The following is a 27768-nucleotide window of genomic DNA, read 5'->3' on the forward strand; positions in this document are numbered from 1 at the left end:
AATTAGAAAGCCTACCTCAATTCATCTTAATGTAACATTAAAATTAAAACAATAATCTCAATTATTAATTAAGTTCCTAAGTAAAAGGTTTAATAAACTAACAAAATTTTGATGACCATGTAAAAAATTTCATTAAAATAATCTCAAGTTTGTGCCTTTCAATGAAATTATTATTTTTTTTTCTTTTCTTAAAAATAAATAAATAAATAAACTGAAAAAATTAAATAGTAAAGTGATGATGGCACATGTGGTAATTATAACAACAAGCGGGGGTAGTAGAGGTAATTATCACCGATGGTCACTGAAAAGAAGAGAAAAAAATAAAAAGAGAAAATTTAAGCAGAGAGACAGAGTGTTTAAGGTGAACCTCTATCTCTTTATCCCAACAAAATCACAACGAAAGAAAAAGGAAGAAGAAGAAGAAGAAGCAATGGGCTTTCCAATGGGGAGCTCTAGCTCTTGCTTTATACAGCCTTCTCTCTCCTACCCTCTTTCCTCCTCTTCTTCTTCATCTTCACGATCCATTTTTTTCTACTCTTCTTCCGCAAAAAATGCTGAGCCCAGGAGAAGGGGCTCTGTCCCAATGGCCTCCATGAACCAAGACAAGTCAACTTATGATAGGTCTCCCTTGCAACGGAGGGCCATTCTCTTTGTGGGTATTTCAGTTCTTCCCTTGTTACAACTCAGGGCCAGAGCTCTTGACGGTTTGCCCACAAGTAAGTAGATTTTTTCTCTCTATATATTTGTATGTATAGGCTCTATATGGGAAATTGACAAGTTTGTTGAAAGTTTCTTTCTTTGAGTATTTTCGGGTGATTATGAATCTTTGGTGGGTTTAGAAGAGAAGATGTTTTGAACCATTTTTTTTTCTTCAATTTTTTGTATTGTGGCAGTTCAGTTGTGCTATCAACTTGATTTTATTTTAATCTGAATTTTATTGTAATTTAGGGAACTGACATATAGGTTAAGATTTGACAAAGGCTATAATAATTGACTCTTATTGGTTGTAATAATGATTATAGCAATTGACTTTCTTTTTGATGAGAACATAATAAATAGGTTTGGAAGATTGCCTAGAACCTTTTAGATTGAATTATAACTGTTGTTAGTTAGTTATTTATGACTAACCTATGCATTCATTTATTTAAAATCTTACAGAAGAAACTGAGGTAAAGACATCTGAGGGGAACCAAATAGCAGAGGTTTGGATCTGGTCTAGGTTCACAATATGTCCCAATCAGTAATTCTTGTTGAGTTTATACTTGTAAGAAAATATCCTTAATTGGTTAATTTGTATTGACAACAGGCAATTCAAAAGGACTCTTCACCAAATGCATTTGCTTCTCTATTGAATGGTATTGGAATACTGAGTTCTGGTGTTCTTGGTGCTCTCTATGCCTCAGCTCAGAAAGAAAAAACAGAAAATAATGCAACAGTGGAAGCTGTGAGTCTATTGAAAAATACACAAGGAAGATTAAAATACTTGTATTTCTTTATTTATTTGTTTCTGAGCAAAATACTTGTTTTGTTCTAAATGTGTAGATGAAGACCAAAATAAAACAGAAGGAATCTGCTATCACCACATTAGAGAAGAATTTTGAATCAAAGCTACTCACTGAACAGAAAGAGAGAACTGAGCAACTTAAAAAGGCGAAAGAAGAACAGATGTCTCTTCAAGACCAACTAAAATCGGCGAACAGTGTGGTTGCAGGATTGGGAGTAGAGCTGAATAATGAGAAGAAATTTGTAGAGGAGCTTAAAATTCAGATAAACAGTCTTGAAACTGATCTTTCTAAAGTGACCCAAGATAAGAAGATCATTGAAGAAGATTTGAAGAAGAAGTTTGAGCTGATTGAAGTCCTGGAAGGAAAAATAAATTTACTGAACAATGAGTTGAAGGAAAAAGAAGGTAATGTTCAAAATCTCAGATCCTCTCTTGCTGATAAGGAGTTAGAGTTGAGCAACTTGAAAACTACCAATGGGAAAATAAACGATGAACTAGCTAATGCACGTTCGGAAATCCAACATTTGAAGGATGAAATTGTGAAAAATCAAAATGAAATAGAGTTAAAGAACTCTGTTGCTGAGGAATTGAATGCAACTGTTAGTTCTTTAAGTACTGAAAAGGGTCTTCTTGAGAAGAAACTTGATGCTATTGAGAAGGAATACAACGATTTAAAGTTATCATCAGAAAAGAAGGCAGCCTTTGATGCCAAGGTTTTGGGAGAAAAAGAAGAAGAGCTTCAGCTGGTAAAGGAGAAGCTTGCACTTGCTACAAGTGAGGTTAGTCAAAACCAGGAAATAATTGCTAAATTGACCGAAGAGAATGAAAAGTTGAAGAAAACGCTGGATGAAGAATCAAACAAGGCAAATAATCTGAAACAAGAACTCCAAGCCACGCACGAAAATCTTGCAAAATCAAGAGATGAGGCGTCTGATCTGGAAAAACAGTTAATGAAGTCGAACAACTTATGCAAGGAACTTGAAGCTGAGGTTTCTAGAGTTCAGGCTGAGTTTGCCAAAGTTAGAGATTCATTGCAAAGGAGTCTTGATGAGGCTAAACAGAGTGGTGTGGAGTTAGCCGGTGAGCTAACTTCAGCGAAGGAACTTATGAAGAAGACAAAAGAGGAGCTACATAATGTGTCTCTTGAACTTGCAGCTCTTGTTGAAGATCGTAATAGCCTGCAGCAAGAACTGGTTGATGTCTACAAAAAGGCCGAAACTGCTGCCAGTGATTTAAAATTAGAGCAAAAAACAGTAGCCACTTTGAACAAAGAACTACAAGGCATGGAGAAGCAAATGGCAAAGGATAAGGACTCTCGAAAATCTCTTGAAACAGACTTAGAAGAGGCTATCAAATCACTTGATGAGATGAACCGAAATGCAATGACACTTTCTAGTGATTTAGAGAGGGCTAACTCCCGAATTTCTGAACTCGAAGATGAAAAACAGGTGTTCTACAAGACCCTAACAGAACAAAAGAACGCGGCCAAAGAGGCCCGAGAAAACATGGAAGATGCCCATAACATGGTTATGAGACTTGGGAGTGAAAGGGAGAGTTTGGATAAGAAAGCAAAGAAACTTGAAGAGGATCTATCTTCAGCCAAGGGTGAAATACTGAGGTTAAGGAGTCAAATAAATTCATCAAAGGCTGTTGTAAATAACAAGAAAGCTGTAACTGAAAACGATGGAGCTGAAGAAAACAAAGACAAGGACAAAGAGAAAGAGAAAGTTAAAGTAACTGCTAAGAGAACTGTCCGAAGAAGAAAAGCTAGTTCAGAATGAGATTGCTTGCTTTTCAAGGCATCTGACCATTTTTTTTCATCCAAATAAGAGTTGTAATGTATAAATTAGTGAGACTTTATGACATTAGTGAAATAAATACTATTGTATGATAATTCTTTTCATAACTTCTTTCTCATTTCCATTGATATTTTTTCAGTTTTAGCCTATAATTTCCAGGATTTTTCCACACTCCTAAAAAAGCTACGGTTCATAATTTTATTTGAAAAAAATAATCGACCACAGTGGGAGTCGAACCCACGACCTTTTGATCCGAAGTCAAACGCGCTAATCCACTGCGCTATGCGGTCATTTCTGTTGTATATTTGTTTATATAGTTTATAATCTAATGTAAATTAATAAATTCCCCTAAGATTAAGAGTAATTATTTAGTATTAGTAAAGTAATCGTTTAGTCAAACCTCGTCTTCGTCATCCTGATTTATTATGATTGAAAGTAAAATATTTAAGTTCAACTTCAAGTACGTACATACCTGTAAAAGGAAAATTGCACAATTTTATTTGTATGTAATTTAAACTTGAACGAAACAAGAAATTTAGAGCAACTCTAAGGAGACTGCATATAAGTTAAATGCCGTGTATGTGCCGTCCAAGAAAGCTGCATTTCTTGCAGCATTTTGTAGTTTTATTTACAGTGTACGTCATATATGCTGTGCACAGTAGTCACTGTATAGTTTTTTATTTTTATAATTTAATTAATATTTATATATATATTTATATTATTAAATTTGTAAAATCAAGAATTATTTTTTGAGAAATTTTACAATGCACATTTTTAAAAGTGATGTACGAATCTACTTTTATTTGTTTCAGCACCCAACAAACTTTTTAGTCTATTTTTTTTATATAGTAGAGTATATTATAGTTATTTAAGACATTTTGTAAAATTTAAAAAAATTTAATAAGTCGAAAATAGTACACTTCTTTAAAAGTGGCACACTAATATACTCATATTTAGGCATTCAGGAGACTTGTTTAGTCTTTTTTTTTTTTTTAATGATTGTGTATATTATTGCTATTTAATATATCCTGCAAAATTTTGAAAATTTTAAAAAAATTTGACACGCCGAAAATAAAATTCAATCTTTCTGTCGCGTGACTCTTTTATTTAGAGGAATACATTGTTAATTAATATGATATTATTTTTTTTTATTTTATTAAAAAATTAATATAATAATAAAAAATATTTTTTAGTGTAATTTTTAGTGTTGTGATTAGAGTAAAAATAGTTTTTGATGCTAAATTTAATAATAGTGTGTGTAACACCAAATTTAGTATTTCAGCTGTTAATATGATATTATGTAATATGTCGGTCTGCTTTAGTTTATTTTCATCATATTTAATTTATTATTTATTTATTTTAGTAGGAAATTATTTTAAATTATTTATTTAGATGTCATATTTAAAAAAAAAAATTGCTAAAATTATTAGTATATAGGCCAATATTCCAATATTTTACTGATAATACTTTAGAGTGTAATTTTCATACAATTTTCTTATTTTCTTTTCATATTTTTCAATTTTTAGAATGTGGAAAAACATCATTTTAAAAAAGTGGAAAAGGAAAAGTAATTAAATTTATATATTTTTCACGAACATCCTCAATAAGTGTATTCTTTAAAAATATCAAAAACTTTAATCACATAAAAATATAATATTTTATTCAATCAACATTTTTTATTCAAAAATGTTCTAATAGTATTTTATAAATATTATAATAATATAAAAAATAATAAAAAAAATATAAAGAATTTGACATTGACATTTTTTTCACTCTAATAAGTATCAATTAAAAGGGGCCAAAAATATATTTATGTCATCAAATATTTTTTAAAACATCTCTATTGAAAATGCTTTAAAGTGCTTGATAAAATTTGACTTAATGCCCTTTTAAAATTTAATTTAATTTACTTTTTTACTATTTTTCTACGTAATCAATTTAGTTTCGTTGCCATTCAATGTTTCCTGTCATAGAACATTTGAAGAGATGCACAAGTTTGTAAAACTCTACTTTCTCTTTCATTCCTTTAATCCCAAGTAAAATAAAATTCTTTACTAAGATTAAACTGACAACTTCAAGTTTATACTTTTCTCCAAGAGACTAAATGTAGTAAGAGGGCCTTCAATTACTGAAATATAAAGAGTACATGAAGAACACTCATTTGATCATCGACCAACAAACTGTATAATACTGTAACTGCAGTACATTTAACTCAACTCAACCCCATCATCACATCACATATCGTAGTAGTTTTAGGTAAGACTTTTTATAATCTGATGCCCTTTGCAACAAAACAAGAGAGAAAGGAAGAAAAAAAATATAGCAGAAAATGAAACAAAGCAAAGAAGATCACTATCATTTTTTAGAGAGGTTCAAGCTGCAAGCTAAGCTATACCGACACGACTGGCTTTTTGGCCTGTCAAAGAGAAAGAAAGAAACCAAGCATCTGAGAACTATACAACCATAGCTGTATTATGTACCTCTTGTGTTCCCATGGGAATATTCCCTATTTAATATACTTCTTACCTACAAAGCCAAACAACATGCCAAGTTAAAAACCAAAGCCACTGCTTTTGACTATTAAATCAGGAGACAACCTGGGTATCCGCAGACTCGGATGAGCCTCCAGCTGAGCCTGGAATGTTCTTCAGTTTCAATGATGCACAGTGATCTGATGACCCAGGTTCAGAAACATCGCCAATATCCAAAGTATCTGGAAGACTCTCAGAAGACTCGATCGTTTGAAACTATAAAAAACAGGAAACATGTACCTCTCAAGAAAATGCCTAGAATATAAAATATATGAATTAATTTGGAAAAGATAAAAGATTTCAGGATAAATCATAATATTTACCGAGCACTTTCTTGAAACCTATCCAAATTTTAATGATACTACTATACTACCCAGGGTAACCAAGACACAGGGATTAAAAATAATAATAAATAAATAAAAGAAGACAGAAAAGGAAAAAAATAATCTAGAAAAGCAGTGTGCCTCGGGCATAATTTTCATGTGCTGGCACAACAGATGCTCACATTACCATTAGGATAATGTTGTCTATCAAAACTTAAAAACCAATTTGTACTTTTAGCTGGAAAAAAAAGACACACTATGTATTAGCAAATTCTCTCAGGATTCATTTGGTATGCAGTATTACTACTGTATAGTATTATATTGAATTGAATTTTATACAATATTTTTATTTAAAACTATTTGTGATATTAACTTTTATGGATACTTAAATATATAATGTTTTAGTATAAATTAAAGTTTAACATAGTGTTATATAAAAACATAATATGTAATCCAATTTAATATAATACAATACAATACGATCTAATATGACATTCCAAACGAGCCCTATGGATTAGCCTACACAATTATCACCCATTATGAAAAGCTTTATAATGACAAAAAGCCTTCTAATGAATGAGTAAAAATATGTTTTAAGCCTTTTGATTGGTAAAAATATGTTCTTAGACTTTCAATTGGTTAAAATACGTTTTACGCCTTATAAGTAAAACTATGTCCAAAACCTTCTAACATGGCTAAAACAAACTTATTTCAAACTTCGTGCAGAAATAGGTGGTCAGGGAGATAGAATAGCTCGCAATCAAAAGGTCAAACGAAAAGGTTAATTAGAAATGGTATTATACAAAGTCAAAGATAAGGACTCAATATATAAACAATTAACAGCTCAGCCAGGCCAATACATTGTCTGTGGTGCATATGATAATAGAAAATAAATCAATTATTGAGCATTGCTCCTAATTAAAAAAAACCATTATTTAATGGCAATTCAATTATAAGTAGTTTAATTAAAAAAAATCATTTCCTTGTTAATTACGTAAATTATTGATCAAGTAGAAAAGTAAGAAAGAATATTTACCTCAAGCTGGTTCATCATGTCAATAGTGGCGTCTAAGTCACCCTTGTTTGCCAAATAAACACCAGCAAGTGACTGCTCAGAGAAATTAGGAAATGTCATCTGAAGAAAATCCAAATCCATGTCGAACTCTTCATCCAAAATCTGTTTTTCTAATCCTACATTCACATTCTGTGATGATCCACCAAAAGAATTGTGGTGAGGCTGGTTCCTCACAGAGAAAACATCTTGACTAAATTGTTCTACAGGAGAACGGAAACTTCCTTCAAAAGAAGAATTGTGGTAGCGCTGGTTCGGGGACATTAGAGCAGGTTCCACCTCTCTTTTTGAGAGTGGAATGTAAGCAGCTGCATATGGATTCAAAGTAGACATTCCAGGCTTCATAGCTTCAATTTATCAAACTATCAGCCACCTGTTCTTCAGACCAAAAAACCAGTTATTAGCAGATGCAACACATAATTAACATAATCATCAACAAACAAAAATTTCGATTCATAAAGGAGCTGATACTCCACAGAAGAAATACATACCATATATAGGATAAACCAAATGATCAAAATAAAAAATAAATGAAAAAACAATCTTATTTTTCTGCATAAACTGACCCGATCACATAAACAAGTAACTATTCTTTAAAATCTTGATCTTTGATGAAGACAAAGATCTATGAAGCAATAGGATTCTGAAAATGAAATCACCTATTCAACAAAACCGAAATCTTTAATCACATAAGCAGATCAATAATCTCATCTCACTAACAAATTAATCAAAATAAAATTCTCAACCAATCGTTCATGCAAAGAATCTAACAAGATAAAGATCCCTAAAATCGAAGATCACACAAAAACATAGCGCAAGCTTCCAACAATTAATTCAAGATCATGAATTTATGTACATAAACAGTACAAACCGAATCAAAATCCAATTAAATAACAGAAATTACGATGATAAAACAATGAAATCAAACCCAGTAAGATGATCAACAAGAAAAGGGGGGAAAAACTCACAGGGGGGAGAAAAGCGATGTAAGATCCCGAAAGAGAAACAGAAATGAGAAGTTTGAATGAAATCGCGGAAAAAGCGATAGGTTTAAATTGGGGATTTTTGTTGTTTGATTGAATTTGATGGATTGTTTTTAAAGGTGAAAAAAGAGAGTGTTACTTAGTTGCATGACAACACGGTCGTTCGTTCCTTTGATTGGGTTTGCGATCCTAACTCTACTGCTTAAGGCGCTGTTTGGTTAGTGGGTCATATTACCTGTGTCACCCACCAGTATACTAATTTATTTTGGGAAATTTCTATTTATATATTGAATTTTTATTTTTACATTTATGATATCAATCCCATATTTTTTTTTACAATTATTTGAAAATTAATATAAATATATATATTTTTTTGGTATATTCATCAAATATACAGTATATTTTGTGGCAGATTGTTTTGGTAGATTTTTATTTATTTCGTTTTAAATTATATTGTATTTTATTATATAATATTATGTCAACCTTTAATTTATATTGAAATATTATATATTTAGGTACCTATAAAAGTTAATACCACTTATATTTATACATAAAAATATTACATGAAATACAATTAAATATAATATAATGCGGTGTAATATATTAGTTTTACCAAACATACCCTGAAAAGTTTTTTAGTTTATTAGCTTAAACTTGTAAATTTTTTTAAAATTTTAAATAATTACTGTGCTCAAAATAAAATTTAAATAATTACTGTCTTATCTTAATTCTTCTGAAAATTCTAACACGCAATGGAGCTTGATCTACAATCAAATTGCTTCTAGAGTCCTCTTTTTTTTTTTTTTTTTTTTTTTTTTTTTGAAATTAGCGAAAGTCTTCATTAAGTAACCAAAAGTTAGACCTCACGGTCATTACAAAGAAGGTTCTCCGGTAAAGTGGAGACCGGGATACATCCATACATCTGGTGGGTAAACGCCCACTTAGCCACATTATGGGCTGCAAAGTTACATTGTCTACTAACAAAGAAAAAATTACAACTAGTAAATGAGGAAGTGGATCTCAAACAAAAGGAGACATAGTTCTCAAGGACCCAATGAGACTCCTTCCCATTGAGGACATTGATAACTAGTCTCGAGTCACTCTCAATAACTAGTCTAGAGTCCTCGATCCATACAACCTCAATTCTGATTTACACTATTGAAAGTATGGAACGATTTGAGAATTGGCAAAGTTATTTTGTCGTGTCTTTGACTCTTTAAAGTTTAACTTAATTATTAATTCATTATTTCTAATTTACACATATATTTTTTTATAATTATACCATATTCTTATGTGAGATATCTGCTAATTGATCTTGTAAGTTTAAATATTATAATGCTAACATGTAATAAATATACAGTGGAAAATTGTATGATAAAAAAAAAATCCATGTTAAAATCCACCAAAAATATTTGTACATGTTAGATGACTATATTTTTTAATATAATATTTCTCTTGAAAATCGCACATGTAGTACATAATTAATTTAATGTGTTTTACTTGGTAACTTGGTGTAATTTAGGCTAAACTAATAGCCTGAACAAAACCATAATCCATTTCTCTGTTATTAACCTCAAAATAGTATAATTTTCCTATAAATGATATGATACAGAACATTCTACATCACAGATGAGAGTTCAATCTGTAAGATCACATGAACTGGAACAAGAAACCTAACATAAAAAATACACTAATTACAAGTATCAGAAAAGTGATGGTACAATTACAAAGAATGAACAGAGTAGAGGTTTATGAACACACAGAAAGATTTATGAATAGTCATATGGGGGGCCATATCTTAAAGGCAAAACCTCTTGAGACTTTGGTTTAAACTTTGAACAATTGCAGCAGCTTCAAACTCTATCTATGATCAAAGCTGTTGGCTAATAATATACACTGAAGAAACAATCCATCATCTTCAATCTATCTCAATTCAATTCTCAACCTCCCAAAGCGCGCTTTAGTCCTGCTCGTTGCTCAGGAGTCAGCCTTGTTGGAAACTTAATCTCAAACTTGACCCTCAAATCACCTCTGTTACCAGGCTCTTTTGCAATTGGCATACCTTCCTTGGAGACAACTAGCTCATAGCCAGGGCTCACAACATCTGACACTGGTATTGATAGGCTGCGATGATCGAGTGTGGTGAGATTTAGAGTAGTTCCACCCAATGCTTCGGCTAGTGACACTTTTTGGTTTACAATGAGGTCATTGCCATCTCTGCTGTATAACTCGTGGGGTTTCTCATCAATTACAAACACAAGGTCTGCTGGAAGTTGGTTTGGCTGTTCATTACCTTTATCTGGGAAAGTAATCTTGGTTCCTTTCTTCCATCCTGGCTTTACATCTATGGTCAATATTTCCGACTCGGGTATTTGCCGCCTGAAAAATCGGATTTGAGTTAAGAATCAATGTTCGAAAATCTTGTCTAATAAGCAAAAACTATCTTACTTCATCCATAGTCAAAGAAGCTAAACCAGATGATTCTAAAGCCCTGGTTGGCTAATCTTTTAAAAACTGCTTTTGGGCTTCTGAAGCTCTAAAACACTTCCTCTGCTTGATTGGGTAATAGTAAGTTTCAACTTTTAGCTTTCAAAACTCTTTTAACAGAAGCCAGCTTTAGGCCTGTTTGACTGGACTTCTACTTCTGATTTTAGCTTTTCAAAGAGTTCTTCATGAGAAAGCTACTAAAGCTTGTTTCTGTTAAAAGAGTTTTTTAGAGCCGAAAGCTGAAACTCACACATTACTCAAACAATAGCAGAAATGCTTTTGGAACTTTGGAAGCCCAAAAATAGTTTTAAAAACCCCAGCCAACCAGGGACTAATAGCTTTCTGGAAGAGCTTCCTAAGAAGCTAAAAACAGAAGCAGAAGCCTAGCCAAATGACTAATGTTTTCTATATGACACTTAGCTAGATATGATATTCAAAGATTTTATCAAAGAGAGGAGTCATTTAGAAAAATACATACCCATTGGCACATGCTACAGTTCTTGAGATCTTCATTTTCCTAGTTGAGCCAGAATATAGTTCCTCAAGGCTGCAAGGCAATTTGCTCTCCACAGCTGGTGGTTTCTTTGGAACAAAACCTTCACTATACGACCGGAAAATATTTTCACCGCCACCGAATCCACCAAAATTTCCTCCTCCTACATCTGACTGAAACCTCATAGATCTCCCTGGTCCTGATGAACCAAAACTAAAAGGACTACTTCCAAAGAACTCTGCAAAGATGTCCTCTGCATTCCTTGGATTAAACCCATTTGAGCAACCTCCATTTCCAAATGGAGATCCAGATGTTCCTGGTGGTGGCATGTCCTTTAATCCTTCTTCACCATATTGATCATAAATCTGTTTCTTCTGAGGATCACTCAATACCTGCAGTCATCAAATTCACATTTTTCATTCCTAAACACAACAAGCTTAAATGAAATATGAATTTTATTGCCAATACATTCATTCATATAATGTGTAAATGAAACAAGGAAGCTCATGCCCTTTATAGCAAAATCTACATAAACCTGTTTACATCATTCTGTTCTATCTAACAAAGAATACCACCATGAAAATCCCAATAGCATCAAAATCTTAAGAACAAAACAACAGAAAAGTCTCAATCCCAATGGCAAAACAAACTTGCCTCATATTCCAATTATATTACTTTTGAAGTTAAAACAATACAAAATAACCCATGAAGTTTTAACATAAGGAATCATGAACTATGATCTCATATCCCAATATCAAACAATATAATTCCAATAATACAAAAAAAAAAAAAAGAACAAAACCCATCAATTAAAATAAACCCAAGAAGCTTAAACAAACATCAATGAACAAAAGAAAAGAACTTGCCTCATAAGCCTCAGAGATCTGCTTAAATGTAGCTTCGGCTTCCTTTTTGTTATTACGATTCTTATCAGGGTGCCATTTCATGGCCAATCTCCTGTAAGCTTTCTTCAAATCATCTTCTGTGGCGTTCCTATTCACCTTCAATATGTTATAGTAATCAACACCCATTTTTTCTTTTCGAGAAAAGAATTGATCCAATGATCAGGATCAGATCCAAATCTATCAAATTAGACCCTTTTGATGAAAACCCAGATCATCAATTTCCACAACACCTTCAGAGAAAGAGAGAGACGACTTGGTTAAGAAGAAGGCTGCATGAAATTTTGTCAAAACGACCAAAAATGAATGAATTGAAACTATAAAACGAACACAGAATCTGAATCTACGGTGTCAATGGTTATTGAGAGATTTTTCCATTTTACTATTCTTAGAATTTTTTTTTCCTTTCAATCTTTTATTAATTTTTACAAAACCGCGTAATAATGTGTTCGATGCTTACTACCAATTTATATGATTTTACTTAAAAATAAAAATAAAAATTATGACTTTTTTTTTTTTTTTAATAATATTAATAATTTCATGATATATATAATATATATCGACGTGGTAAAACAAATTTAACTACCGTATTTATTTATTTTAATAAATCATAAAATTTTATTAATAACAACTAACTAAAATAATAGTTGACTCCTTCTAATTTATAATAACAGTCTTTTCTCAAAAAAAAAAAAAAACTAAAATAATAGTTTGCAATTTAATATTCATTATTAGAGACACATTAGAATTATAAATACAAACTAAATAACCACTCACTTAATTCTCATATCGTTTAATAAAAAAAAATGAGATGAAAAAGATTGTAATACTACAATTAATCTTAAGAACACTTATATTTTATTTCATCCACCACACTCAGAAGATACAACAGTAGAAATTATTGCAGCAAGTTCAACCTCGTAGCTTGAGCACTCAACTATTGTTTAAGATACGTAACTGCACTACTAACAATTTTTTTAGTCGTAAAAAACTTGTTATTCCTAACCACTAACAATAATTTAATGGCGAGTCATTGAAGAACAAAGAAGAACCAACAACAAAATAAAATAAAATTATATCACATGAACAAGACTAAAACCCTCAAAACTATGTCACACAGACACAGACTAAAATACTCAAAATTATATCACAGAAATAAAACTAAAACACTTAATAAAATCATGTCATAGAAACAAGACTAATTGAAGCAGCAAAAAATCAAATGATAATAGAAAATACAATTCCAGCCAAGCTGCACCTAAGCCCAGAAAAGTCAGCAGGCCTTGTTAGAAAATAAAACTAAGAGCTCTAAGAAAACTTACTTTTTTATACTCTACCCTCGTAACAAATATACATGTACTTTCAGTAGCTGGTTTGAACAAGATTTCAGTAGTTGGTGGTCGATTCTTTTAGGTAATGTGGGTGATGTCATGTTACAAGAAGCAGATATGGTGGCTTGGGGAATTTGGGAAGCTCGTAGCAAAGTGGTTTGGAACAAAAAATCTTCGATTGCTTTATCGGTTGTACAGTCAGCTAGAAGTATTCATGATTAATTTTTATATGCTCAATCTAAAAAAGGAGATTCTTTACTATTAGTTTCGGCTGATAGTAAAGTCATTGAGCATTGGTCTTCACCGGCTTACTCTCAAATCAAGGTTAATGTTGATTGTGCAATTTTTGAGCAGGAAAGATAGTTTGGTATGGGTGTTTAGCCCGAGACTCTAATGGCAGGTTGTTGGAGGCATTTAATAAGGGATGGGTGGGTTGTGTTCAACCTGAAATGACAGAGATTATTGGTATCAAGAAAGTGCTTAGTTGGATCGATCATCATCAGTGGGCGAATGTGATTGTAGAGACAAATTGTTTAATGTATGTTCAAGCTTTTGTCTAGTTCTATTTCTTTACCTTCTCAGTTTGATTTAATTGTTTTAAATTGTAATAGTCTTTTGCTTTCTTAATTACATTTCTATACGTTTCGTTAAGAAATCTGCTAACAAGGTCGCTCGTTGCATTGCGCGTGCTTCTTGTTTTTCCCCAAGTTGTACTATAAGGAGAGATCTTTGTCTCCTCAGATAGTTGCTATTCTTTTTGGCAGATTTCTTAATTTAATGAATACTGATATTTTCATTCAAAAAAAATATATACATGTACTTTCTAGTATTTATTCATACAAAAACAAGCATCTTTTTTTTTTTTCTTAAAACAGAAAAAGAATAAAAATAAAATTGACCCACAAATAACTATTAGCACATTGAATTTTATTTAGAAAAATTTATACCACACATCTAAAACCGGATTTTTTTTTTGGTTTTTATGAATTTTTTTTTTACATTTTTACGAACCTTTTTTCTATTATTATTTACATTTTTATAGATTATTTTATTTTATTTTACTTTATTTTGCAAATTTTTACTTATTTTCTTAGAAAAAAATATTGCTTTCCCATAAAAAAAAACGTCAAAGCAACATTGTTCTAAAAAAAACACTTCGTATTATTGTAAAAAAAAAATTACGTTATTTTCTAGTAACAGCAATATTAAATCAAAATAATAGTTTTTTAAAAACAACAAAAAAGCAATACTATGTATTTTTGTAAGAAAAAAAATAAAATCCGTAAAAATGTAAAATTTTTACTATTTTTTGTATATTTATAAAATAATATCTTTTATTTATTTATTTTCTATATTTTAAGCTCCAATAAGAGTATAGTAAAATTGTGTGAAAAATAAAAACAAACTAATATTAACACAATTAAAAATAAAAGAATTAGGATAGATAACAACAATTTATAATATTATTCTGAAAAATAAATTTATTTATATATTTATTTATTTTTGTAGATATTCTCGGTAAGATAATGTGTTATAAATAATTTTGAGCTTACATATGCATATTTAGGTGTTACATGTGCAAATGTTTTGTTTTGGCACATAAATTATGGCTCGGATATCATTAAAAAAATAGTCATGAAATGCATGTTGTGTGTGTTGTAATTTAATTAAATATATCTTTAATTTCTAATACTTTTTTTTTATATGAAAAAGATAGAATAAAACAAAAAGAATCTCTACATTTTATATAAAATAATAAAAAAATAGATAAAATTGGATTATTTTTAATATAAAAAATGAACGTGATAGTATATAATTAGTCATAATACATGTATTAAATTCAGAAATTAGAATAATTAATTGTTGGCAAATAAAGCACAAAACAAACATTTTTTTTTATGAAGTAAACACAAAAACATACATTTATTACATACCAACATTCATTTCTGTTATGTGTAGAACCTAATATTATTATTTGGTGTCTAATATTAGTTTAATTCTCTCTCTAATGCTAGGTTTTGTTGGATTCCCTCGAGTGTAATGGATGTGGCCATAGTTCTTAAGACCTTTTCTCACTATGTGTAATTTTATAACGAACCGAGGTCATACTATCTAAAGCCAATTCTACTAAACATTCTAGAATTCCATTTTCAACATAATAGCCTCAAAAAAATTGCACTCTCTGATCATGAGTCTTGCTCATATTTAGTTTCATTACCATAAAATCATCACACCCCTATTGTTTCCTTTTTAGATAATGCAGCACCTCAAAGGGAACTAAAATTTTATCTGTTGTTAACCTCTCCAGAATGAATGCACTTTGAGCCTCATAAATAACAAGATCAATAAAAATTTTAATACAGTTAGCCAAGACCTTCGTGATAACTTTACAAAGAACATTACACAATGTTATTGGCCTCAGATCCCTCATCCCCGTAGGATTGCGTTTTCTTAAGGGTAAGAACTAGATTTGTATCATTGATATTACCCGACATCACGCCCAAAGTAAAATAGTCGCGAATTGTTTGGACCACATCACCTCCCACAACTGACCAAAAAATCTAATAAAAAGTTGAAGTCATGCCATCAAGCCCCAAAGATTTATCTGAATGCATCTGGAATAAAGCTGTCCTGACCTCATCCACTGTGACCGATTTTAACAACTCAACGTTGTTAACGAAGAAATGGATGGCTGAACATAATCAATGACTTCCCCGATCCACTTGAGATAAAGAAAAAAATACTAAAGAAATAATCAACTATCATATCAAGAAGGTCATGCTCCCTATCAAACCATTCACCAACCTCATTTTTTAACATATGAATCAAGTTGTTTTTATGCCAAGAAGTAGCACTCACATGAAAAAATTTAATATTTTTATCCTTAAATTTAAGCCACGACTATTTAGATCGTTTATGCTAAAAAATCTCACACTGATCTATAATCTCGGCCATGTTCTTTTTTTTCCTCAACTAAAAGTATACATGATCTACTTGGTCAATTTTTGCTTTAAAGTTTTCACTAATATCAACACCTCAACGTAACAAATGCTCCCCACAAGTAGAAAATCTTACTTTTTTTTGAATAGATTGACCAACACAAGACTCCCACACATCATGAATAATTTGAGTACACATGGATTCTTTTAACCATGCATTTTCAAACCAAAAAGATCTTCCTACCTCTGCCCCCACCTGAATGACTAGGTTCAGCAAAAGAGGACAATGATCAAATGAAGCAAAATCCAAATTAAAAAGCATAGTCGAGTGAAAAATATCCATCCAAGTCGAGGTGACAAAATTTTGATCAAGATGACCTCCACCCACCTATCTGAACCATGCCTCTATCTCACGTAAATTGATGACCATAGAGCTCAAGCTCATAGAACTCACAACTAGCTATCGCCCTTTGAAACCCATTGAGCAACCAAGTAAGATAAGGTTACCTCCCCTTTTGCCCCCTAAGATAGAACATTATTATAATCACCCAATTAGTACCATAGAAGTGTTGAATGATCACGCAAAGTACACATGAGATCCCAAGTGTGTCGACAAAGGCTCATATTTGGCTAACCATGCAAACCAGTTAATCTCCACTCCTCCATACCAGCCGCTTGAACTATGAGATCTATATGATTTGTGTAATAGTCAATAATTTCAACTTCCTTGTCTAAGTTCCAAACCAAAGCTAAACCGCCGTAGCTACCACCGAGAACAACTCTTCAAAAACTAAATTACACATCAAAATTTGAAACACGAGTATCATCACAAAGTGTCTCACAAAGAAAAATAAAAGTGAGCTTCTTTTGAGAAACTATCTCTTTAAATAATCGAACAATCGCTGAGATTCTAAGTCCATGGCAATTCTAACTTAAACAACTCATAATGATTGACGAGCCCCGTGAACAAGGCCCAACAAGTACAAAACTAATACTTATTTCCAAAGCAACAACCAATCAAACTATAATTTAGGAAAATTTTACAATTCATCTTTTGAAAGGGGTGCATCGATACACCTTTATTTATTTCGATATTAAAAAAAGAATTAGCGTATATTTTTTTTTATAATCGTATACGTTGTAGTTATTTTAAACATTGTGCAAAATTTTGAAAAATTTATAGTTTAAAATAGATTGTTTGAACATTAAATCTAATATTGTTAATTATTTCGAATTTTTATATCGTACACTACTATAAAAAAAATTAAACTATTTTTTTTTTTTAATGTCAAAGTAATTATGAGTTGGATTGTGCTTCCATTTTAATGGGGTGCATTGAAGAAGCAACTTTCACTTTAAGGGCTCGTTTGGAACGCCGTATTAGGTCGTATTGTATTGTATTGTATTATATTGTCTTGGATTATATATCATATTTTTATATAATACTATGTTAAACTTTAATTTATACTAAAATATTATATATTTAGGTGTCCATAAAAGTTAATACCACATATAGTTTTACATAAAAATATTACATAAAATACAATTCAATATAATACAATACGACCTAGTATGGCCTTCCAAACGAGCCCTAAATATTCATAATTTTGTTTTTGTTTTGAAGGATAAAGAAATAAATAATAAAAGCAAAATTATTTGGTGACGTTACCGTCGTCTCACGGTTGAATTGAGTTTGATTGCTTTTCTACAATTTTCTTAAGCAACCAAATCCTCTTTCTTCAGCATCCTCAGGTGAAGCTCAATCCCATACTTGCTGCGTTTTTCTCTCTTCTTCACTTTCCCTTTTACAATCTCAAACCGATCTACATCTTCTTAACTTCAAACCAATTCACCCTACACACATTCATGTAAATCTCAATTCGATTTCCAACTATAATCTCAATTCTCATCTGGGTTAGACCCTTTTCCCAATTTTAGATCCGAATCCTTGACGATCGTGGTTTTTTTTTGGGTCTCAGGGTTTTCCTCTTTCGGGAGATGCTCACTAGCGTGGATGGATTGTGAAAAGATCGTGGCTTGGATCCCCATAAGGGTTTGAGAATTGGGTTTTTTGATTGGATTGGTTTGGTGGGATATTATTGTTGATTTTAGGGAATTTGAATTAGGTTATTGCAGAAATGTTCTATGGTACTGTTGTATGGGACCCTTGGCTGATTGTTGCACAAATATTTTGCCTTCAATGCGTATATTATCTCACACTTGGGTTATTCTTGTCCATTCTTGTTGGATTTCGGGTTTCCCGGATGAGTTTGGTCTATTTCTTTGACTATGCTACTCTAACTGCTTCGACTGTAACTGGGTGGTGTGTCATTGCTTCGTTTCTGCTAAGTGCAATTGCAAGGTTAGAATTCTCTTCTACTTGGTCTATCAAATTGTTTGTTTTGTTTATCAATTACTTCATATGATAGCTTCTTGTTTTATGATTTAGAGTTACAAGGGATAGTGTTTGTACTTGGCATTATACAAACATGACTATTTAGCACTCTTGAGGGTTATAGGTTGAGTGGTTGATTTAGTTGGCTATAAACGGTTTATTTCTCAAGGAATCTGCTTGTAATTTGATTTTAACAAGAAATGATTATTTGGCATTGGAATTTTGTGATGATTAGCTTCTAACCAAGCTCTATATATTGTAGATGAATATGCAATTTTAACATGTAATATCTTAGTTATGTATGTTTGGCCACTTGAAGTTGATTATAAACTCCCTTGGCTGCTTGCTCTTGTTAACACTGGTGTCCTGTTTGTTTGTACAGTGCTGGATATCTTGTTTTTGTGGTTGAGAGAGCAAAGAAATGCTTGGATTTTTCGGTTACTGTCTTCATTATCCATCTCTTTATCTGTATTGTGTATGGGGGATGGCCTTCCTCAGTAACATGGTGGATAGTAAATGGTACTGGAATTGCAATTATGGCTCTACTAGGAGAATATCTCTGCATTAAACGTGAAATGCGGGAGATTCCTATAACACGATTACGTTCAAGTATGTCCCTTTCCTTTTTTAATTGGCTATACTAAGCTAGGTTGATGTTGCTTATATTTTGATATGGTGTCTAGATAAATTTTGAGTAATTTCTGAAATATTTTGTTTGGAAAGCCTTTTCATTGATACTGTATAGTTTATGTTCAGTAATTCTAAGGCTGATTGAAAGGCTGCTGATTTGCATTTAAACTTCAGCTGATTAAAACAGGAGAATGTATCTCTTGCACTGACATGAATATATTAATTTTATTCAGTAGCTTAATAATGTTGGAACACTAGGAGTTAGTAATTGGAATATTAATTAATTGAAGATTTTATGCTCCATTTACTACCTTTCCAATCCATGGGTTTTAGGAAAGTCAATCCATGGGTTATGTCCTCCATTTTCTCAGGCTGACTGTTAGTCATTGTAAAGTTAATTAATTGAAGATTTGCAGTATCTTCACTGAGATATACGCTGGGTTATCTCAGGGGTTTGATTAATCTTAACCTCATTCTCAGTTGCTGCAATTTTATTTTTGTATACTTCATCTATTTTTCTGTATTTAGTCAGAGTAGCACTTTGAAACTTTGAATGTCATCAGAGTCGCCACCATTCCAAAGAGTCCAAGCTGCTTTCCTGTTCATTTAAGTAAACTAATTCATGTTTTTCTATTGTAGCAGGCTAGCAGCGTTTTCTGGTTTTTTAGATATTGAACTTTATCAAGAGGGTAGTACATCCTTACAATCCATAACCCATCTTCTTTGTGAATCCTTTTCCTGCTTTGAAAATAAATAATAATAATGAAAAAAATAGGCTCACAGCTTAGCTTGAAGGACTTGTATATGCTCATACGCAAAGAAAGAAAGACTTTTTTAGATATATTCATTTCAGTTTAGAATTCTTATTAGAAGATCCACTGACAGTGACTAGGTTGACATTACTCGATGGATTTCTTTAACAATTAGGTTGACCTTAGTTGCTGTTGACTCTATTTATAATGTCTTCTATAACCATTTTACCCCGTTTAACACTACGTAGAATGATCTGTAACCCCTTTTATCAATGCAGGTGTTTGACTTGGGCAGGCTTGAACCAATTTCTTGTGAGTTTTTTTGTCGCTTTTTCTTCATTAATTCGGAAGAGCTTCTTGAAAGGGCTGGTTATAGTAGATTTTAATCTGTGAAGTGGAAGAGACAGGGTCCCTATTCCATTTATCTCACTGGTACAATAACAAAGGACCACAATTATGAAAGTTTCAGGCTTTCACATTAGTTAGATATGCATTTTGTTAGGATACTCGTATTGTACAATTATAGTTTACTTTTTCTTTTAGTGAAACAATGCTTTGTCATACTTTTTCTTTTCACCTTGTTAATGTCTTTCCATTTTGACTATTAATTTTCTTCTCATTCATTGGGGCCATTTGTAATTACTTCATATAAATACTATTGTTGCTTTTGTCATTTTCCGGATTATGATGCATTGACTTGGGATTATTGAGAGCCATATTGATAAAAACTTGTTAACGGTTTCTCATAGGAACAAAAATGGTAATTTGGTGATTAAACTTGTAATTTCTTAGCAATTAAGTCCTTTGTATCTACTAGTTTTTTTTCTTCCAAAAATCACCTGTTATGGAATTTGTTTTAATAATTTAATGATGATTGGCTCGAACCCGTAGCTTCCGTCTCGACAGGGTGATGCTCTGACCAATTGAACTACAATCTTGAAGAATAATATAATAAAATATATCGTCTACAATATATATTTTTATGATTTTTTTTTCTTTCATTTTTCTTTACATTTTACATTTTCATAGAAATTTAAATTATTAGTAAGATTATAAGATCAAAACTTGTTGAAAAAAAATAGAGTAAATAAATAGCATTAACGGTAATGATTAAATATGTTAAGATAGAAAAAGTTACATACTATTATTGGTGCAATTTTAGAGCAGATCATCTTGTTACAATAATACATGTGAGCATGCTACTTGGACCAATTGTGTGAGTTATGAATATCTTACATGTCACTTAATATCTAAAAATTAACTGGTGTAACAAAATCATTACGGAAAAATTATTACCGTCAATTTTTTTTTCTTTTAATTAGGATTTTGTGACAGTTTATCCAAATTTGGTAGAATAGAAAAAAATAAATGGGTGATTAAAGTTCTAATTTTCTACCAAAAAAAAAAAAAATTTCCTTTTGATAATTTTTATTGGTATTGAGCATTTTTGCAAAAGAACAAATGATTTATCATTTTATGGCAGATCATCTTCTTACAATAATACATGCGAGCATGCCACTTGAACCAATTGTATGAGTTTGTGATATCTTACATGTCACTTAATGTTTAAAAATTAGCGGGTGCAATAACATTGTTATGGAAAAATTATCGCTGTCACTTTTTTTTTTTAAAAAAAAAAAAAATAATGGAGTTTTGCTAGTACTTATCCAAATTTTATTAGCAGAACAAAAAAAGTAAATTGGTTAGTAAACTTTGGTAATAACTATAACCAAAGTTTAAAAATGATATAATTGCTAAATAAAAATTAGAAGTTCAAAGACTTTATTGCTAAAATCAAAATTGTAAGGTCTAACGTGTAATAAGTAGTACATTTCAAGGGCTAAGCGACTCAAATATGAAAGTAACAATACATTCTTACTATTGCGCTTTTAATAAATTTTTTTATATATAATGGTGTACACTATAAATATTTAAGACATCCTGTAATATTTTAAAAAATTTAAAATAATTTACAGTGTAGAAAATAATGTTCAAACAGTCTATTTTTTAACATATTAAATTTTGATGAATTTTTTTAAAATTTTACAAAACTAAAACATAAACTACTTTTAAAAAATATTAAAATAAAAAATTCTCTTTGATACCGAAAACCGAAAAATATAAAAGTGCATGGGTGGATCATACAATTTTCCAAAACTTTATGTGAAATAACTAAGAAACACAAAGTAACACCCACACCTACTTAAAGAAAATTCAGTTCAAATGTATGAAAGTTACTAAGTGTGGAGCCTTTTTGGATTTTGGTGGTTACATGGTGAAATCTTTGCTGTGAAGAGTAGGTATGTCATCTGTTACATTAGATGTTTAAGAGCTAAACACAAATGATTTTATATAATTGATTTGCAGTATAACACACTTTCAGTGCAACGAAGTCTCTTTATTTTATTGGTTAAAGTAAGTATGAGACATTACAAAAGTTAAGGAAAGTAAAAACTTGAAGTTTTTAAACACAGAAACTTTCATGCTGCATTCATTTGATATTGATATATTTGTTCCTAGCCATAAGAAGCTGCTACATTTGATTTTGATTCTAGCCTAAAGGCTTACAACAACAGTATTTATGAGAAAAAAAAATGAAAGAAAGAAAGGAGAAAAAAAAGGGGGTATGGTTATATTAACTCTTCCCAGAAAACTTCTTTAGTTGATCCGAAAACACAAGTGTTGGACATCTCTTCTTTTGTTTTGTCTCAAACCACTTGTTTGTTTTAGATGGTAATGTATAGTTAATCATGGCTGAGCTTGATCCTGTTGAGCCTTATAAAGTGATGAAATATCAGCTACAGCTTCTCCAACAGAAAGATACACTCCATTCAATCCAAACGACTCCAAAATCTTCGATTGTTGTAGCTTCTCAGTCACCGTTCCCCCGGGATTCGCCAAGACAAGCTACACCGAAAAAAAAAACACAATTTTAGCACCAACCCCATAAAACAACATTGTCATTTTTCAAATTGAGAAAAAAAAGTTTGAGTATTGGATTACCTGAAGTGATTTTTTATCTAACATCTTTCTGAGCTCAGCTACCATTTCAATACCACTGGTGTCTATGGCAGTTACAGCTGGTAATGATAATTAGATTGTAAGTGAAAGAACATATTAAAACATGTGTTATTAGTATTAGAAATTAGGATTAACATATGTACCTGTCATATCCAAGATTATGGTTTTCAATGTGGTGCCATTGTTAGCTGCTATTTTTTCTTCTTCTTCTCTAATCAATCTTAATATCCTGCAGTTAACAAAAATCAACCCCATTGAGAAAACCATGGCAATGAAAATTGATTAAAGTAATCAACTTTATGTAAAAGGGTATTGAAAAGAACTAACCTTTCTTGAAGGTAAGTTGAATTTGCAAAGTACATAGGTGATTCAACTGCGAGTATGAGAAATGAAGGAACCCTTAAAGCTTCTCTATATCTGTTGATGCTGTGGTATATTTGAGTTCCGGGAATGTTTCCCAAAACCATGGTGTTTGGTCTAGTGACATGAAGGAGGATCTTGAAAACTGAGACTCCAACCTATTATTATGTACAGAACAAGTGAGAATAAGGTTTAGTATATGCTAATTCATTTCTGTATCATTTATTAAGAATGATCAAAATAAGACATGGTATCTTACCGCGATGGCAAGACCGAGAGGGACAGAAATGAAAAGAACACCAAAGAATGAAGACAAACAAGCCAAGAAATCGAGTTTGTCAACTTTCCACAACCGCCAAGCAGCCTGGTAATCGATTAGTCCTATCACGGCGGTTATGATGATAGCTGCTAAGATGACATTGGGAGTGTAATAGAAGAGGGGCATGAGAAACAACAGAGTCACAAGCACAGCTGAAGCCATTATGATGTTTGAAACAGCACTTTTAGCTCCAGCGTTGTAGTTTACCGCTGATCTAGAGAATGATCCTGAAAAAAAGCAAAACTTTTTTAACTAAGGTGTTTGTTCTAATACAAATTATTGATTGGTGCCTGAGAAAACAAAATCTTTACCAGTGGTGACATAGCATGAAGAACAAGAACCGAAAATGTTCATGATTCCAATAGCCATCATTTCTTTATTTCCATCAACTTGGTAATTCTGCAATGATGCAAATGTTCTCCCAACTGCAACTCCTTCCTGAAAATTCAAGAAAACAAACATAATTATGAGGCCATATTGTTAAGTTTTATCAAGTAACAGAAAGAGCTGGTGTGTTTTTCGGATGACTTACAGTTAGAGACAAGATCCCAGTTATAATGCCAGTTTTGATAGCAAGAGCAAGAGATTCACCACTAAAGTATAACATGTTAGCAGAAGGTGGATTAAGGCCCTTAGGCAGATGACCAATCTGTTACATAAAAACATAAACAAAGATTATTATAATGATTGGATAACCTTTGATTTATGAAATGAAATGAAAAGTTGTAATAAGTTCTTACAAATGAGATGTGGGGTGATTTTGATTTCAGTAGAAAGACAAGAAGTGTTGAAAGAATAACTGATGTTAATGGGGCAGCTGCCGACAACCAAAAGAGTTTTGGCCATTTCATGCTCTGCAACAGTTAATTTAGATCAATAAATAATCAAAAAAGATTTCATCTTTATTTCACTAATATATTATTGCACTGTTTTGCCAACATAGAGATACTTACAATATGTCTAGTGGTCAACATAAACAGTAAGAAGCTAAAGCCCATTACAATAGTTTGCCATGACCACTGCAAAGAAATAAAAAATCAAGCATAGTTAGTTCTTGTCAATAAATGTGAAGTAAAATTTAAAAAAATATATATTTATATATTAAATAAAAAGATTCTCCAAAGATAATGTAAAAAGAAAAAAGGGATTGGCACTTGTTAATTTAGAATAAAGGGCAATCAAGAAGTGTACCCAATTTATAAGATACATTAGGAACCTTTTGATTGAAACATAAAAGCATCCATTGGAGAGAAAAAATTCAAATCTAACACTAAATTAAAAGCAATGATACTAATTTGGACATGTTATCAAGCACCAACATAAGTTGATTTATTCCATGATGTTGCTTATTCTGATCAATTTTCTTTATATAAAAAACAAAAATAAAAATATTAGCTTTAATTTTTTTATTTTCTTACCTCATCTGTGTGGCTGAAAACAGAAGACATAACAGCAGGTAATTGCATCTTGCTAGTGAAATGGACTATGCCAAGTAACCCTTTTAACTGTTGTAAAGACACAATCACAGCAGCACCAGCCATGAACCCAACCAGAGTTGCCTTTGAAAGAAAATCAATTATGAACCCTAACCTGTTAAAAAAGAAAAGGTCACATGAATATGTAAATACTAGAAAATATATACATACACACACAAAGTTCCTTCCTTTTTTCATTTTTATGAATAAATGAAAGTACCTTAAGATACCCAGTGAAGCTTGAAAGACACCAGCAAAGAAAGTAGAAGTGAAAGCCAGTTTAAGATAGAGAATTGGATCCCCAGTGGGAGAAACTGCTTCACTTAACATTGATCCCATAACTAAAGAAGCAATTGAAACTGGTCCAACTGCAAGGTGTCTTGAACTTCCCAGAAGTGAATATATCAGAGGAGGAACAAAGCTTGAATCTGCATGTATGGAGATTTAAAGTCATAATTAAATCAACTTCAGCTAAGTATTTTAAGTTAGTCAACACAAATTGAGTTTGTATGATTTAGATACTAACATAGTCCAACAATAGGAGGCAAATTTGCAAGCTTGGCATAACTGATTCCCTGAAATTAATAATAAAAAGAAAAAAAATGTGATTAATTAAGACGAATTTGACCACTAATTGCAATTAATTCAAAGCAGAATCAGAAAGTAAACATAAAAAATTAATATTTATTCAAAACAAAATATTAGCTATGATCTTCATGAGGCAAAAGACAAACAAGTCAGTCACTTGTGACATCATTTAGAATAATTTAGCAAATATTAGCATACATAGAAAAATACATATTATATTCAATTATGGCTTAATAAGAACAAAAACTCATTTATAACCGATACATATGTATTCACACACAGATATAGGTTTGTGAATAAATAAATGGAGAGAGAGAGAGAGAGAGAGAGAGAGAAATGATTCAAACGAGAAGGAATATATGCAGAAGAACACATCCCAACTCATACTCGTGTGACCACTCAACTATCAATAAATGGAAAAACGCCATTACTGAAAAAACTTCAGTTTATTTGAAACGTTTTTGCATGACAGAGAGAAAGAGAAAAACCAGAAAAAAGTAATAAAGTTTTGATTTTTATATATTTTTTGATACCTGAGGAATAGCCAGACTAGCAATGGTGAGTCCAGAAATGATATCAGACTTGAGAAGACCAACATTGTAAAGAGGACCCCATTGGAAAATGGGTAAGAAAAATTGAAGACCCAGAAGAAATTTCTTGAAGGAACTTGTTTGGTAACGAAGACCATGAAGAGGGTTGTCAGGGAAAAAGATGTCAGTGACTCTTCTCTTGAATTTTTGAAAAGTTGTCTGTTTTGGAGGCAAACAAACCTTGTGAATCTCCATGTTTGGATTATTATTTAGTACTGACTCTGGTATTTGGATTCTCACTACTGTATTTTCTTCATGGCTTGAAAAATCTTCTACTCTGTTTGAGTTCAAACCCATTTTCAAAAATCACTTGTATTTTTTTGTTATGATGATGATGATTAGAAGGAAAGTTTCAGACTTGGAAATTTAGAGAAGAAAAAAGTTGATGAAAAAAATGACAGTGGAGAGTTTCAATTTATAGAGAAAATATTTTGCAATGTGTCAAATAATGGCAGTTATTGTTGTATTTCTCATTTCCTCGAAAGGCTATTTTAGTCATTTTACCTTCTCTCTTCTCTTTCGGTATGAATGTAAGAAAGTTCGGATTCTTTTTTAATACTATAAATTACGGGGTAAAATCGTCATTTCAAATTAAAGCTCTCTCAGTCTCACATACACTCACACTGTTCAAATTTGTGACTCAAATACTTAAGGAGAGAGATATCTCACTAAAATATTATATTATTTATTAATATGATTACTGCTCTAAGAAAAAGAATTTAAAATATGATAAAATATTTGTGATGGAAGAAAATAAATAATTAAATAAGTTTAAAGGAGGAATGTTTTGTTTGCTACTAAATTTGGTGAAACTTAGCCAAACCATATGGCTATTAATTAATGAAGATATTTGTATTTTTGTAACTATTTTGAGTGAATAGCTATTAAAATTATCTCAAAACACCTACATCAAATTTATGTTTATATACATTATTTTTATTATTATTATATACTTTAATTAATTTTAATATTTAAAAATAGAATGTTTAAATCTTGTAAAAAAATATATAATAAAATTGATATATAGTTGTAATATTTTTGATTGGACAAGTAAATAGATAAGTTCAATGGTGCTTTGATAAGGTATTTTAGAAAATGAAGTATAATTCTCAATAAACTAAAATAGATAAGTTAATTGGTGTTTTGATAAAGTATTTTAGAAGTACTAAGGTGCTCTTAGTTTTATTAATATACACATCGATTTTATTTACAAAAGTAATTAGTTTATTAATAAACATAAATGTATTGAACTAGTCTTCCATTTTTGATCTCAT

The 27768-nt window shown here is 31.2% G+C and overlaps 5 protein-coding genes and 1 non-coding gene across 8 annotated transcripts; 2 read left to right on the forward strand and 4 right to left on the reverse strand.

The window, feature by feature from the left end:
- Positions 1-223: 223 nt before the first annotated feature.
- On the forward strand, positions 224-3410 carry LOC115705262 (MAR-binding filament-like protein 1-1). Its single transcript, XM_030632544.2, has 4 exons — positions 224-716; positions 1159-1202; positions 1307-1444; positions 1543-3410. Exons 1-4 carry the CDS (start codon positions 236-238, stop codon positions 3283-3285), a joined length of 2406 nt encoding a protein of 801 aa, XP_030488404.2. The 5' UTR covers positions 224-235; the 3' UTR covers positions 3286-3410.
- Positions 3411-3519: 109 nt separating this feature from the next.
- On the reverse strand, positions 3520-3593 carry TRNAR-UCG (transfer RNA arginine (anticodon UCG)). The gene has a single exon. It is a non-coding gene; the product is annotated as a tRNA-Arg (tRNA).
- Positions 3594-5408: 1815 nt separating this feature from the next.
- Positions 5409-8463, reverse strand: LOC115705344 (polyadenylate-binding protein-interacting protein 5). 2 transcript variants are annotated; one of them, XM_030632661.2, is made up of 4 exons: positions 8198-8463; positions 7194-7602; positions 5901-6050; positions 5409-5829 (listed from the first exon to the last, which is right to left on the reverse strand). In XM_030632661.2, exons 2-4 carry the CDS (start codon positions 7572-7574, stop codon positions 5776-5778), a joined length of 585 nt encoding a protein of 194 aa, XP_030488521.1. In that variant the 5' UTR covers positions 7575-7602; positions 8198-8463; the 3' UTR covers positions 5409-5775. The 2 variants fall into 2 exon arrangements, with proteins under 2 accessions (XP_030488521.1, XP_030488522.1); XM_030632662.2 differs by having other exon boundaries at positions 7194-7607; positions 8198-8459.
- A 1316-nt stretch (positions 8464-9779) lies between these two features.
- LOC115705307 (uncharacterized) lies at positions 9780-12545 on the reverse strand. The gene is made up of 3 exons (XM_030632614.2): positions 12059-12545; positions 11178-11584; positions 9780-10591 (listed from the first exon to the last, which is right to left on the reverse strand). Exons 1-3 carry the CDS (start codon positions 12221-12223, stop codon positions 10153-10155), a joined length of 1011 nt encoding a protein of 336 aa, XP_030488474.1. The 5' UTR covers positions 12224-12545; the 3' UTR covers positions 9780-10152.
- Positions 12546-18004: 5459 nt separating this feature from the next.
- On the forward strand, positions 18005-20814 carry LOC115705354 (uncharacterized). 2 transcript variants are annotated; one of them, XM_030632681.2, is made up of 4 exons: positions 18005-18116; positions 18344-18726; positions 19142-19368; positions 20420-20814. In XM_030632681.2, exons 2-4 carry the CDS (start codon positions 18503-18505, stop codon positions 20425-20427), a joined length of 459 nt encoding a protein of 152 aa, XP_030488541.1. In that variant the 5' UTR covers positions 18005-18116; positions 18344-18502; the 3' UTR covers positions 20428-20814. The 2 variants fall into 2 exon arrangements, with proteins under 2 accessions (XP_030488541.1, XP_030488539.1); XM_030632679.2 differs by having other exon boundaries at positions 18023-18232.
- A 1704-nt stretch (positions 20815-22518) lies between these two features.
- Positions 22519-27015, reverse strand: LOC115705267 (probable sulfate transporter 3.4). Its single transcript, XM_030632550.2, has 13 exons — positions 26438-27015; positions 25843-25891; positions 25537-25744; positions 25260-25431; positions 24795-24860; positions 24582-24695; positions 24374-24490; positions 24153-24279; positions 23782-24068; positions 23490-23680; positions 23306-23391; positions 23145-23221; positions 22519-23048 (listed from the first exon to the last, which is right to left on the reverse strand). The coding sequence occupies exons 1-13, from the start codon at positions 26789-26791 to the stop codon at positions 22890-22892; spliced, it is 2007 nt and encodes a 668-aa protein (XP_030488410.1). The 5' UTR covers positions 26792-27015; the 3' UTR covers positions 22519-22889.
- Positions 27016-27768: the final 753 nt, after the last annotated feature.

Source organism: Cannabis sativa, chromosome 1 (genome assembly GCF_029168945.1).
Source record: "Cannabis sativa cultivar Pink pepper isolate KNU-18-1 chromosome 1, ASM2916894v1, whole genome shotgun sequence".
In the NCBI taxonomy this organism is placed as follows: Eukaryota; Viridiplantae; Streptophyta; class Magnoliopsida; order Rosales; family Cannabaceae; genus Cannabis; species Cannabis sativa.

Excerpts from the sequence above, each read along its gene's own strand:
- LOC115705262 (XM_030632544.2), top strand. The coding sequence starts at position 236 with ATGATGGCACATGTGGTAATTATAACAACAAGCGGGGGTAGTAGAGGT. Across the intron at positions 1,203-1,306 it reads AGGGGAACCAAATAGCAGAG|GCAATTCAAAAGGACTCTTC; the intron begins GTTTGGATCTGG and ends TATTGACAACAG. Across the intron at positions 1,445-1,542 it reads ATAATGCAACAGTGGAAGCT|ATGAAGACCAAAATAAAACA; the intron begins GTGAGTCTATTG and ends CTAAATGTGTAG.
- LOC115705344 (XM_030632661.2), bottom strand. The coding sequence starts at position 7,574 with ATGAAGCCTGGAATGTCTACTTTGAATCCATATGCAGCTGCTTACATT. Across the intron at positions 6,051-7,193 it reads ACATGATGAACCAGCTTGAG|TTTCAAACGATCGAGTCTTC; the intron begins GTAAATATTCTT and ends TGTTTTTTATAG. Across the intron at positions 5,830-5,900 it reads CCGAGTCTGCGGATACCCAG|GTAAGAAGTATATTAAATAG; the intron begins GTTGTCTCCTGA and ends TTGGCTTTGTAG.
- LOC115705307 (XM_030632614.2), bottom strand. The coding sequence starts at position 12,223 with ATGGGTGTTGATTACTATAACATATTGAAGGTGAATAGGAACGCCACA. Across the intron at positions 11,585-12,058 it reads AGATCTCTGAGGCTTATGAG|GTATTGAGTGATCCTCAGAA; the intron begins GCAAGTTCTTTT and ends TGATGACTGCAG. Across the intron at positions 10,592-11,177 it reads ACTGTAGCATGTGCCAATGG|GCGGCAAATACCCGAGTCGG; the intron begins GTATGTATTTTT and ends CCGATTTTTCAG.
- LOC115705354 (XM_030632681.2), top strand. The coding sequence starts at position 18,503 with ATGTTCTATGGTACTGTTGTATGGGACCCTTGGCTGATTGTTGCACAA. Across the intron at positions 18,727-19,141 it reads CTGCTAAGTGCAATTGCAAG|TGCTGGATATCTTGTTTTTG; the intron begins GTTAGAATTCTC and ends TTGTTTGTACAG.
- LOC115705267 (XM_030632550.2), bottom strand. The coding sequence starts at position 26,791 with ATGGGTTTGAACTCAAACAGAGTAGAAGATTTTTCAAGCCATGAAGAA. Across the intron at positions 24,491-24,581 it reads AATCACCCCACATCTCATTT|ATTGGTCATCTGCCTAAGGG; the intron begins GTAAGAACTTAT and ends TTTATGTAACAG. Across the intron at positions 24,069-24,152 it reads TTCATGCTATGTCACCACTG|GATCATTCTCTAGATCAGCG; the intron begins GTAAAGATTTTG and ends GCTTTTTTTCAG.